The sequence below is a fragment of the Crassostrea angulata genome, chromosome 4, assembly GCF_025612915.1.
Source record: "Crassostrea angulata isolate pt1a10 chromosome 4, ASM2561291v2, whole genome shotgun sequence".
NCBI classification, from domain to species: Eukaryota; Metazoa; Mollusca; class Bivalvia; order Ostreida; family Ostreidae; genus Magallana; species Magallana angulata.
The window spans coordinates 27,032,808-27,046,347 of NC_069114.1; the positions used below are offsets into that span (position 1 = coordinate 27,032,808).

The following is a 13,540-nucleotide window of genomic DNA, read 5'->3' on the forward strand; positions in this document are numbered from 1 at the left end:
TATTGATTGGCCTAACTTTGCTTTGGTTCCGACTTAGAATACAGCTGATCAATTAAACTAATTTCATCTCTTATGTAGTCATATACAGATAATGTCTGCACGATTGTGCAAAAAATATTTAAAACAAAATATGCAGTAAAAATCCATTAAAGTTGTCACCTTCGAAAATTACTGGTACCTTGTATTAGCAGGATATAAGCTTCCTAACCAAAATTAAACGGATATTTTAATTAAAGCTTAATAAGTTTTCCAAATGTGCCAAAGATTTATCACTATGATTTTATCATATATCTCATTAATATAAAAATCTAATTTTGCGCGGCTATTATTTATCCTCTTTCGTTTTCCAAATAAAAATCTTATAAATAGATTGTGACTAAAAGTCTCGTGATCTCATTCCGTCATACATTCCACCAAACCACACTACGCTGTTGATGCGTGATCGTCGTAGTGCAGAAACGTTACATTAAACTAGCATTTGTCGAAACAATTCGCATTCTATCGAATTGGATGTTATAAAATAACTTTCTATGTGTGTAAGTATGGTGGAAAATGTTGAAATCGAGCGTCTGGTTTTATGCAAACCATGTATAAAAAGCACTTGAATCGTCTGCCTTGCTAGCGTACGCTATAGAAAGGGGAAAATCAGCCAATGGCGCCCTCGTGTTCTTGATAAAGAAAACATTTGTAATAAAGATGTCATTTATCGCTTGACATGGGGAGTTTTAAGATCACACATTAAACATGATTTTAAATAAAATTAATAAGTACAAAATGTCGTTAATCATTGTTTTGACAAAAAGGAAAACGCTTACCCCTTGTGGGCCTTTTTATTGTTATTGTGCTATAAATAGCTACTACTGAATCCATGTGCTTTTTGTCATGGGTACATGCTGTAGAGCCAAACGTGGTGAAAATTTTGTTTAGTTTTGATTCTTTTGTCTATTTTATAATAAATCATTTCATTGAGGAGAAAAAAGTGGTATACAAAAAACAAATAAGTGTTTCACATTTGTATGAAAAAATGCATTGTTTATAAAGAAAAGGGTGTACAGTCTTTACCAACACTTTTAATTGTAAATTGACCTGCAGTGCAGAGTAAAGAGTGAGTAAAGAAAAACTATCCCCACCCCCTAGAATATTCATCACTCCCTTTTTTGTGCAGTTCATTTTCAAATATGAGGGGGGAAAATAAAGTTAAATAAATGGATATAAATTGGTCTCCATTACTTTCAATTTTACTGGCATTTTCAGGCCATAAATCAGAGAGATTTGGTAAAGAATGACACCTAATATAGGAGACATAAATAACTTGCATCTATAATAAGTATTTGCATCCCTGTTCATCCTGATTGAATGTTGTCTATGATATTTTACAATTTACTGTATCAAATAATTAGAGTTGAAAATTTATTGAAATCTAGGTTTTTTATGACTTGATTTTGTTTTCAGCAGATTATCCCTCTGGCCTCACTTAGTGTCTCTCTTGTATTGAATAATTGTTGTTAGATCATGTTTGTAAAAGGTATTAAGCTGGCTTTTCCTTCTATAGATCACTCGTTTACGTTTCCTCCAGGTATATCTTTCCAGCTAGGTACTTGATTGAGTATTTGATGTGCTTGGATCATATTTGTTTTTTTCTGAATTCTTGACACTACTAGGTAGAACTTCCTGTCAATTGATGACACATGCTTCAAAGAAAAAGGATGGTTTGTGGAATTATCAAATTAAACCTTGGACTCTGTTAATTGAATTTGCTGTGCTAATTTTCATTTGCTCTTGGTTTTACAAAAATTTGATCAAGTAATTAATTTCCTAAATTGAGCCTAGAATTATTGTTTCTGTATTAATTCAAGAGGATAAATGAAGGACTCAGCTATCACCAAGGAACATCCTGTTTAGTCCGATGTATGCATAGATAACGGCCATTTCGCAACACGTGTGGGGTCAAATCTTTCACTGAAATACAAGTTTATTTATGAATGTTTAAATACCCATAGAATTGGAAGCGAAGTAGGTTATTTTAAATGTACTACATGTTTTAATAATAAATTCAATGTAGAATATTATGCAATACTTTTTAAAATGAAATCTAAAGTTGGATCACATTGATATCACTGGTGAATATGGAAGAACTTTCTCATGGAGTAGTGTTTCTCAGGCATCAGAAGTTGGGAGTGACAGTTATACAGATACGGTATCGTTGACTTGTTCTCATGAACATGCCCTATTTACCATGTTATGGAGGTGATGGATCATAGGAGTTGTTGAATTATCAACCACCATTTGAAGTTTTGAATTACATAATTCTTGATAAATATTCGAAATTAACAAGGGCTGGTTATTTTACTGGATACTCTGTAGTGTTTGGGAAATAATGTTTTGATAACTCAAATGTGAGATCCTTGTGATTTTATAGTGGCATTGAGATCTGAAATTTTAACATCATGCAGAGGCTTCAGAGCATAGGAAACCTGATCTTATTTATGATATAAGAATTTTATACAAGTATACACCTATTTACAGATAAATAGATACATTGTATTTGGAGTTCATATTGTTTTAGTGTTATTTGTGTCTTTAAGTCTGCACCATAATGAGCTATGCTCTTGAATAACAACCCAAATAATCAGAAGAAGATAATCAAAAGAAGACCTGCAATACTGCATACAAGGAATATTTAATCTTGTGACTCACTAGAGGACATCTGATCAGGCGATCGCAGAACTTTAGGGAAAAAAAATCAATGCATGTGGTGGCACACATCTCCAAGTTGTCTCCCATTAGTAGTAAAGAAATGTTCTTATCACTGAAGGATAGGAAACACAAATTCCTCTTGGGTGTATAATGCAAGTACTTTAGTAATTGAGTTAACAGGATGTGTGGGGCTTTTGATCCATGTGTATTGAACCTAATCAGCTTTACCTACATGATATCCCTCAACTTGACCTGCTGTATGTTTCTCTGCAGTAGATTTCAAATTAATGCAATGATTGTGGGGAAACCCAATTATTGGTATTTCATAGTTTTATGATTATTATCATGGAGAAAAAACCAATTTTCACCTTGTTAAAACGTGTGTGTGACACAGATGTGAAAATGAAACTCGGTAGTACTTCACAGGTAGATTTCTTTTATAAGAGGATAATAAAAGCAGATGGTGACTATGAGGACTGATCTACTGTCCAGGTGTTCCCCCTACTGACTGATAGGCCATTAACAACTTGTATATTGCTTCATTATTTTGTCTACAGGGGACCTGCTGGGTTTTGTCTGCACGCAAAGCCTCCCTGAGTGATCTTGCTTTGTCGAATTCTACTCCATTGTTTTGGTAGACTCTTTACATTTTCTTTAGTCTATCATGGTTTCTCTTGATACAGATTTTATTCATTATTTTATCTTGCCATTTTGTTTCAAGTTCTAATGATGATTGTAATTATTTCCTTGGTAGTTTTGATGCTGATTTTTTTTTTTTTTTTATTTGTTGAACATGCTTTGTGTCATGTAGTGCCCCAGTGAATGGGCTGAACATTGTATCTAGTCATTATCAGTTCAGCCATTCACATATACTGGGTTCATCCTCTCATCTAGTGCTTTTGGCATGTTGGATTTCATATGTACGTTGAAAGGATTTAAAAAAATAAATATGCTAAGCAGTCGGTAATAAGCTAGAACAGGAAGATCCAAGCCATGATATAATTTAAAAATCCAAACAAGCAATTAGTAGACATCAGTTTCAATGAGCCAACACAAATTAAAACGTGACCCTCACACGTGAAGTTAGACAAATAGCTTAGCATTGGTAAATGACCTGTAAAGAAGTTGCCCAACTTGGTTTATTAGCGCTGACTGGTTGAACAAGGCATTCATTAGACGATCACGTTCCAAAGCTACAGAATTGAGAGAGGAAATGGCCGATCAATGTGTGCCAGAGAGTATATAATGGCAGGGGGATGAATTAATAATTATGTGGGTTGTCTCTCATTGTTTGCAGTTTGATAATGATATTTTCATGTTTCTGAAGTTTTTGCCAGAGTGAAAGATCACCTGAGGCAAAGTCTAGGTTAATATATACTGTGACCAAAACTTATAGACATAGGGACAACTGTTAGCGGTTATTAGAACTTTGAACCACTGTGTGATATTTTCTGTGAATTTATATGTTGATTGCTAAGAAAGCATAGAGAATAGTGATCAGTGTACAAGTAGAGACATATATCCTGGCATTATTTGATGTATGATCAATAACCCAGCGTATTGATCAATACAACCCGGCACTGATCACGTCTAAAATAACGAGCTTCAAATGCTTGCGGAGCGTTCGCTTGTAGTACAACATAAAGAATGTAGGTTATTAGATTTTGGCTGCAATTGAATGCATTAATTCATGTAGAAAATTCATAGCATTCTAATTATTTTCTCTGATAAATTGATATGATACAGAATATTTCTTTGAAGCTAAAATGAATTGCTAGTTTGATTATTAATTTATAAAATGTAGTAAATGTTGAAATAAATTTGTAATATTTGTTACAGAAAGTGTGCCTGTCGTGTAATTGTAGTCATTTTCTGCTCCTTCAGTTTTTTGTATGGATTTGCAGAGCTTGTGTGAAATGTGTTTGAGTCTATTTACTTTTACCTGTGTTATCTGAAGCACCGACAGGTGTGTCGACACAGTGTGTACTTTGTGAGTGTGTGATTATAGGTGGGGTGTAGTTTAAAAATGCTATCCCTATGAGCTGGCTTGTATTGAATAACTTGAAATTTCTTAAAAGGTAGTTTACAGCAGACTATGGTTCAGTGATTTCTTAGTTAAGCTTAGGATATTAAGACTGGTTTAACATATAACCTTAGGCTTTAAAAGAAAAAAATTGGAAAAGAAATGAGCACCCAGGGGAGAATTATGATTATTTTTGGTGTATTTGCACAATTTATTTAAACGATAAAGGTGTATTGTTTAAGAGTTTTCAAATTATTTTCAAAGGGTGTAAGATTTTAAAGGCAAATTCAAAACCATGTTAATTTATGTATGCATGACTGTGTGATTTTGTTTTGCATTAATGTGAAAATACTGGAAATTATATTCACCACCTTTCATACAGGAAATAGTTGTAATCTCTACCAACAACAGCTTTGTTTAGAATCAATGTACTTGAACCCAGTAATATCTAGTCAATACAATATAAATTGACCTGCTTTTTTATTATCTGAAACTCCATATCCTTTGGCTTGCTCTTCAGATTCAGATATTTTTAGATAAGAATTTCAAACAAGAAAATATTTGATGAGATTAAGTCAGGCGTTAATATTTCCTTGCTTGTTTTGTTACAGGTGAGGGAAATGATTTAAACTGGATACCATGACTGGTGATGATGCCTGGTCACTCCACCTCTACCAGGATCTTCAATCCACTGGACATCCTTGCCAACGCAGCCAGCCTCATCCCCAAAACAATGACCCCCCAGCAAGACACCGCTCCCTCTGATCCACCCCCCACCAACGACAATGTCTCAACCACTGAGGACTTGGAGAAGATGTTTGACGAACACAATTATGGCAATGCAAAAAAAGTAGTTGTTAATAAAATCAGTCACTCAAGTTTCTCGTCTGATTTCGTGCCTCAAGGAAAAGACGGAGTCAAGTTAAAAGACACCAATAGGAGAGTGATTGTGACAGTTGTTAACAGGTCGGGAGACCAACGAGTGGTAAAGACTTTCAGTAGTGTAAAATCTGTCAAAAACATCCTCAAGACCGATGTCTGTGTAGACAAGCAGAGTGAAGAGGAAGGAGAAAAACAAGAGAACTCGGATGCTGCAAAGACACCAGAACCCGTTACCATCTTTTCGTCTGAGAAGTGTAAACAGAACAAGGAGCCTACAACAGATGTTATATCCCAGGAAAACGGAGCCTCACCAGTCAGTGTGAATTCAAAATCAATAGACCTTCATCAAGCAGTGCAAAATACCTGCGAAAATGAGACTGAACCCAATACGTCAATAGCAGAGAAGACGGGGAGCAACTCTAGTCATCCACTGAACAAAGAACAGGTGAATTCAGCACAGGTGACCCGTGTGAATACAAATAGCCCGGAGGAACATCAAGGTGAGAGCAGCAGTGTTACCTGTCCATCAAGTCATCAAAGTGTGGAAGAAAGTTCAACATGTAAACAGTCCCAGGAAACAGACGATCATAGCCCCAGCCAAGATGATATCAGTGAGACTCGGCCCTTAATAACAAAAGATGGAAATTCGGATCAGAACAAAGAAAACGACTGCACAGGAGTTGTGGCCAATTCACTGGAATTGAGTAATTTGAAAATGACCATTTCATCACCAGGGCCTTGCATTGAAGGTAGTTCTGTGGGGGAAACCGACAATTGTGCAATACATAGTGACAATAGACCTAGCGATATAACTGATAGTGAAAACAGGCTTCATAGTGAATTGTCAGGGAAGAAGGAATTCATTGGATCACCTGAAGGCTGTTGTTTTAAATTGTGTGAAGATGTGAGTGACTCAGAAAGCTGGCGATATGAGGGAAATAGGGGCGATATACGACTCAGTTTGGATTTAGATTCTCCCAAGAGTGAAAGGACAGAGAATCCTTCACCTGCATCAGAAATGGGGAGAACAAAAACAATAGACACATCTTTGGATTCAGTGTCAAGTCCAAACACAGATGAAGACAATTCCGAGTCCACAGAAGGTCCAAAGTGTTCTAGTGCTGCCTTGATAAGTAACATTGACCATTGTTATGCTGGGCCCACCTTTATCCCACAGCCAGAAGAAAGAAATGAAGAAAACACAGTTAGTTCTCCACCAGAGGATGGTCCCAAAAATGGGATAAATCTAAAAGACCTTCTCCGCAATCACAAAAACACCATAAATGGCCCTGTGGACAAAGGACTCCCAAGTGACATCAATCAAACGAGTGATTCTATTGTGTCCACCATGGTTTCTGAACCTCAGGTGGCAAAAACTGTTCAAACCACTGCCCCAAAAGAAGTGTCCCCCAAATTTGGGAAGTACCGTATTGGAACTTTTGCATCTGTGAGCAACACTGCCATGGGTTTGGAATCTCCAACAAAAAAGAGGGGTCCAGTCAAGGCCACTTCTCTTCTTACTAACACAGTGTACACAAACAATGTTCCCTTAGTAGTCACCCAGGGAGCTAGAACCTCCCAGTTCTCGGACTTGACACTTCAACAAGTCTTGGAAAGGAAGTGGGTCAGTGTTACGGACCATGATCATGACTATTGTCTCCCAAAGTTACAGGGTCCAATCCCCTCCACTAAGATCAAGAAGGCAGAGGACAAAAGAGTGAAGAAAGTTGTGCAGACAGACAGTACAGACACAGAATCTAACGACGAGTTCATTCAAGATGAGGACAGTCTGCCAAGCTCTCCTCTACCCGCCCCTACCACTCGACAGAGGAGTGCAAAATCAGAGAAAGTGGCCGATTACATCAAGGGAGGAACATCAGATTCAAAACTAAAAATAACAGGCAAATACCAGGATGATTATATTTACTTTCTTAACACGAAATTGAGAAGCCGACGAAGAACCACAAGTGTGGATGAAAAATCTGTACCACTCAATAAGATTATGGTCCCTCTACCCAAGCCTGGGGATATTGTGGTTCCCCATTTAACAGATGCAGATTTAGAGTTGATTAAATCTGGAAATAGTGATAAAATACCACAGCAAATGTGTTCTAATACTGACAATCTTCAAGCCCTAAAATCCACAGTGCCACCCCAAGCAACAGGGACAAACTCAAGCATCTCTGATGAAGAGAGCAAACTCATTAACACTATTCTCAGCATGGAAACTGGGGATCAGAACCCACCAGTTCCCGTAAATGAGATCCCTAACTTTGGGGAGCCCCCAGCCCTGTTTGGAGGAACCAATGACGACATTCTAAATCTGACCCCAGAGCAGATGGAGATACTATATAATGCCATGGATGAGGTGCAGAGTGAGTCTCCAGACATCTCTAGCGCTGACAACAAATTCAACTTGGAGGTTCCGACCTCCTCGACTTCAACCAGCAACTTTCCTGTGGGAGCGAGCGAAGTTCCTGGCCAGCAGATGCTTCCGACCTCTAGTGGTAAGCTCTCTATTCATGGCAGTGTAATCTGGCCATGGCATGTTATTCGTGGGGGTAGATGAATAATTTACGTTTAAAAGGAAATGAGGCATGAGGCGCATTAAGTTATGCATATATACCATTACCCAGTATGATTTATTTATCATGTTATCAGATTGACAACACTGTAGTCAGTCACAGAGTTGTGTAACGTTTCCCCTCTGGCAAAATACAAACACTTCAGAAAATGAATGTTATGTTCAATGAAACATCGAGTTATTTTATTACGTACAATTTACAAGTGGACAATGAATTCAATATTGGTATTTTAAAAATCAAATTTAAAAGGCCAACAATTGATTATATAACTGGATATATTAACAGTTAATTGTCAGGGTAGAATAAAAAAAAATCAATGTGCAGAGATCGTATCACCACTGAATATTATTTTGAATAACACTGTTTTTATTCTTAAAAAAAAACCCACAATTTTTTAATCAGAGATAGAGGGCTCATGAATAATGTTTTGATATACTTTCCTATATTAAAGATTCTAGCTACAATTGAAACCAAAAAATTGAATAAATTTTAAAAGTAATTTGAAATTTAAGGCATTTTAACAACCTGCTTTTATGACTATTTGCTTTACAAACATAGGCTAGATATGTATAGACATTAAAAACAAGATTTAGAAAGCATAATCCTCTAATGCATATAAACATGACAATATTAACACTTCTCTAATCATGCTAATGTTATTTTGTCCTTTCAAAGTCGTTGATCTTCATACTCAAGGTCATACAGAAGGGCTAATAGACCTGTAGCTCTTTCCTTCATTGCTGAAGTTTTCACACCTGAGAAATTTTGTGATATTGTAGATTACCGGTATTATTAGTTAGGTCAACTGTCTTGCACTTCAATGACTTGTGTAACAAAATTACCCAACACACGAGCTAAAACAAAGTTTAAATTGAAAAAAATATAAAGGAAGACTGAGCCACTAAAATGAGAAAGGTTTGAAATGATTTATCAGAGCATAAGGAATTAAAGCCCCTTCTTCTAGAACCTTCATTACATCTGCTCCCTAATTGTCTCATCATGCTCAGCTGTAGTTCTCCCAGGTATCTAACCACAAAGCTGCATACAGCTCATATAAAAGCTAATCAAGAGCATAATGGATGGGGTTACGAGTACACAGGAAACCATCTTATTATTTCCATAGTTCTGGAGTCAAGAATTCTTTTTTATTTAACAAGTGGTTGATGACTGACCTTGAACTGCTTACAAAACACTAGAGTGCTGTAAGATGAGAGAGTAGTTTGTGTTAAATAGTGTAGAATAGCCAAAAAAATCGAAATTAAAAGAACACCATGATCCTATATTTATATGCATGGGGAAATTTTTATTTCTGTCTTGTGTATATGTAATATTTTCATATATAGCCATGGACCATCACTCTTTATAGATTTATTTTATAATTTTTCAGTTGCTGGAACAGTGGCTACTCCAACTGCCACCACCAGCAGTACATGTACCGCAGTGACCACAGAAAACACCTTCTCGGAGCTGTCCACCATCCCAGCCGAGAAATCCTCTCTAGACTTGTTCGGGTCCGAGTTGAAACTTTTCCCAGAGCCCCCTGTAGAAAACAGTCCAGCAGTGCTACAAAAGCCAGCACAGCCGACAACTGTCGGATCAGCGGATACATCCGCTCCCTGGATTGTCACCGTCAGCATGTACTGGAACGACTTACCGGCCATCATGATTGACAATGCCCCTTTTGTGAGACTTGTGGACATTCATAAACAAATACTGCCAGCTAAAGACACGGGCATACTGAAAAAACGATGCCAGTTGTTGGGAATTGAAGTGTTGAACTGTACTGAGATGCAGCGTTATTTTTTGGTTCAGTATGGCAAGGCTTTTAACTCAAAGAGCACCCTGATCATCAGTAAAGATGATGCCAAGTCATTGATAGGTTATTATGTGAATCCAGGATCCCATCCCCCCAGGGTGAGGTGTCGTACCATGGGAGAAAAAACCAGGGTTCCTGTACAAAACAATAGGTCAGTTTCATCAGTATTATTAACTGCACATCATTGTTTGGTGTATTGTTTGTCACAAGGGAAACATGATGAATGTTGTTTAGCTTCCAATTTCTGTTTCATTTCTCACTTCTTGCCATACCAATGAGTGATAAATAATAAAAATTATTTAATATGAGGTAACTGTGAAGTAAACGTGTACAATTTCTGCAATAAGAAATGAAGATTCTCACGACCATGTCATGCTAGTTAATGATGAATAAAGAATAAGAATATCTGAACACAAAGTTTTTGTAAACTAGACAAGAACTCTGAAATTAAGATTTTCAAATTTTTGTTCTTTCTTTTGCAGCAGCAAGAAAAATCTTTCAAAGGCAGCAGTAATAGAGTTTAAGGAGGAAGTGAGAGAAATAAACCCATTACCGGCCATTCCCCCTCCCCGCGTCGTACCTCAGCAACCGCAATCAAGGACTCGGCACAAGAAAATCAATTTCCTTGAAATGCTGAAGGGAGATACTAACAACAACACGACGGAGGAGAGTGAGGTGGAGGTTAAGGAGGAGAGCAAGCCCGAAAAGACAAAGCGGGGGGCATCCAAACACAGAATGGACGGGGAGAGTAAAAGTTCGGCCGAGAAGAAACAGAGAGTAGAACAAAACGAAAGTGAGGGGCACATTGTCAATTCTAACTCAGAGGAATCAGGAAAAAATAAAAGTGATCATAATAAACTGAACAACACATCTTTACAACCTAAGAAACTGAAGTTTGAGAAAAGTAAGAAATATCCTGGTCCGTTGAAAGTAAAGTGGACTGTTTTCAATAGTAACAACAAGCAGCAACAGACTGAAAGTGAAGAGCAGGATTTAAATGGCAAAGAAAATATTCTTTCTGTTGTCCACAAGGACATGACTCTGAAAAATGGTCAGAGAGGAAGGATGCAGGCGGGTAATGTGTTCTTGGATTTGTACAAGGGTCCCCTGGCCCCTTGTATTCGATGTTGCACGTGTGAAAAATTGTTTTCTATCGATAATTTCTTGAAACATTTGCATGATGTAAATGGATCTAACAAACTTCTCGTCGTGAGACAGCCCCAGACATTTGCTCTGAGAGATTTGAGTCCATCAGTGTACCAGAAGAAACTTTGGGAGCATTTCTTTAAGAAGAGAAAAGCATTTAATGAGGAACTTAAACAGAAACGAGTAGAGACCAAGGACAAAACAACTTCTTTGAGGAATGAAAGCCAGGGTGTTTCAAGGAATGCAGATGTGAGAATTAGTGGCCGTAAGCGTAGACCAAAACAACTGCACCCAATAGAAAACTATCGTTATAATTTACCGAAGGGGGTCTCGAATGCCACTGATAAAGTGGACTCTCTGGATGCACCCTCTCCAAGCAAGATGAGGAGAACCATGGACACATCGACCATGTGTGGAGACAGCAGTGTAGATGGAGCTGAGAGTGTGGTGACCTTGACGAATGGCCCGGAGGTCACAAGTTTCACAGCTCTAGAAGGGGCATTTGATGTGTAGACATTGGGAGTTCGAAGGCTTGAGGGAAGGTTGAATGGGAGATAACTTTTAGATTATACAAAGCATGTTAATGTCTTGTACATGGAGATGTAAAATTTTTATTTGTCTTTCATTGTTTGTTATATTAAGTAATTTCAGGGACAATAACCTAGCACTGTTTTGCTATTATTGTTCATGTTTTGCATTACTACCAGATTTCTTGATCGTTATCAGACTGAATTATTTTTTATCAACTTCATGCATGAGAGGATACTTTTTTTGGGGCATGTTTAAATTTTTTTTTTCTAGTTCTTTGTTAATCATGATTTCAATCTGTCTTGTTTCTGTGCCGAAGTAACTAGGCTATCCAGTTCACTTGCTGGCATGCTTCATGTTACATGGGAAATGCTGGTAGGGAATGAGACTTAGTGGAAGTTCTGTGTTGCAGAAGAACTGAAGCAAGACCTTTACAGTGTAAGAGATACCAGGATCAATACATGAAACCTTATGCTTGGCTGAAGTTCCATTGTAGGAGTTTGATAACTTAATACTGTACAAGTTCAATGATATTTTACTCATTACACCTATCGAGTTTGGTTTGGGGCTCATTTCTATGTAGTTTAACACGTAATAGATTGCTTAATAGCCGTTCAAATATTTTTTCTTGCCATTAAAATTAGCAGATACAGATTAGAAATGTGAGAGAACGCACCAAAATGCTATTATTTTGCAGCATACTTTGCACCATTAACATCAGTTATAGAAAGGCATTTTATTTGTAGTAGTGGGTGTCAGTATCAGTTTTATTGTAATGTTCTGTCACTATCTGGATCTGTTCAAGTCATATAGTGCAACTCTCACTTTAATACCAGAAAGTTATAATACATTTTATACCTGTATATGTATAATTTGATACAATAAGTACACTTAATATTGAAAAAAGGATCTTCATGTACAAATAAATTTACACAGTAATCAGGTATCCTGTTTAAAAGGAGTTTCCACTCGTAGCTTTAGATTTCAGTGCTGTTGTGTTTAAAGTATTGGAATTGTACTAGTTTTAACTGTTCTTCTGCATTTAACTTTTCCTCCTTTAATGAGTTGTGTTATGAATTAACCCATACATGAATTACCCAGATTCTGCAAAGATTTGCTTAGTTAAATTGCCTCTCTTTGAATTGGACCCATTTCTGTAAACTTACTGCAAAAATGTGATTTGAATTCTTTCATTTCATTTTGATTTGAATGCTACTACATGTACACAGAAAAATCAATGGAACCTCAATGTAACAATTATGTGAGTTAAGTGACCAACCTAAACACCTCATCATTTACGTAACAAGAAAATCCAGCGCATTGATTGTAAATAAGGATGTATTTTTATCTACATTTACCTGTGCACACCTGTATATATGTATTGTCTACATTGCTGTTACCATGGTTATTTACCTTATAGTGCTGTTTGCTATCATGATTGATGTCCAATGTTCAAAGAAAAAAACTTTATAAAATTGTGAAAACCTCAATAGTTTCTGTTGTGTATTGAAGTGCATGTATTGAGAAACAAAATTGAACCATTATCGAAGTCAGCCACTATAGTAATAGTTGCAAACCTTTTGGGAATTTTCTTATAATTGCTACAGGTTATTTATACCTAGTAGATTGAAGAAGAAACAGGATTCATATTGAGCAAGGTTTCTTCTGAGAGATCGTCAAAAATTATGTTAATTGAATTGGTGGATATGGAACTGTTCCTCAATTGTATTGACTAAACTGACAAAAGGAAATGCTAAATCCATTTCATGTCAACAGCCAAAAAAGTATTACATGTATTATGAATAATTGAATCAAGTCAATCCCTGTTAAGTTGAGGAAGTGTTCAGTTTTAAAGCTATGATG

The 13,540-nt window shown here is 36.7% G+C and overlaps 1 protein-coding gene across 2 annotated transcripts; it reads left to right on the plus strand.

Annotated features, from left to right (window-relative positions):
* Window positions 1-407: 407 nt before the first annotated feature.
* Window positions 408-13,167, plus strand: LOC128181474 (uncharacterized). 2 transcript variants are annotated; one of them, XM_052849877.1, is made up of 4 exons: window positions 408-536; window positions 5,332-8,109; window positions 9,575-10,154; window positions 10,486-13,167. In XM_052849877.1, the coding sequence occupies exons 2-4, from the start codon at window positions 5,370-5,372 to the stop codon at window positions 11,660-11,662; spliced, it is 4,497 nt and encodes a 1,498-aa protein (XP_052705837.1). In that variant the 5' UTR covers window positions 408-536; window positions 5,332-5,369; the 3' UTR covers window positions 11,663-13,167. The 2 variants fall into 2 exon arrangements, with proteins under 2 accessions (XP_052705837.1, XP_052705836.1); XM_052849876.1 differs by lacking the exon at window positions 408-536 and adding an exon at window positions 3,510-3,969.
* The last annotated feature ends 373 nt before the right edge of the window (window positions 13,168-13,540 follow it).

Bases quoted from the DNA above. Each gene is read 5' to 3' on its own strand.
- LOC128181474 (XM_052849877.1), top strand. From the start codon at position 5,370: ATGATGCCTGGTCACTCCACCTCTACCAGGATCTTCAATCCACTGGAC. The intron at 8,110-9,574 runs GTAAGCTCTCTA...ATAATTTTTCAG, and splicing joins GATGCTTCCGACCTCTAGTG to TTGCTGGAACAGTGGCTACT. The intron at 10,155-10,485 runs GTCAGTTTCATC...TTTCTTTTGCAG, and splicing joins GTTCCTGTACAAAACAATAG to CAGCAAGAAAAATCTTTCAA.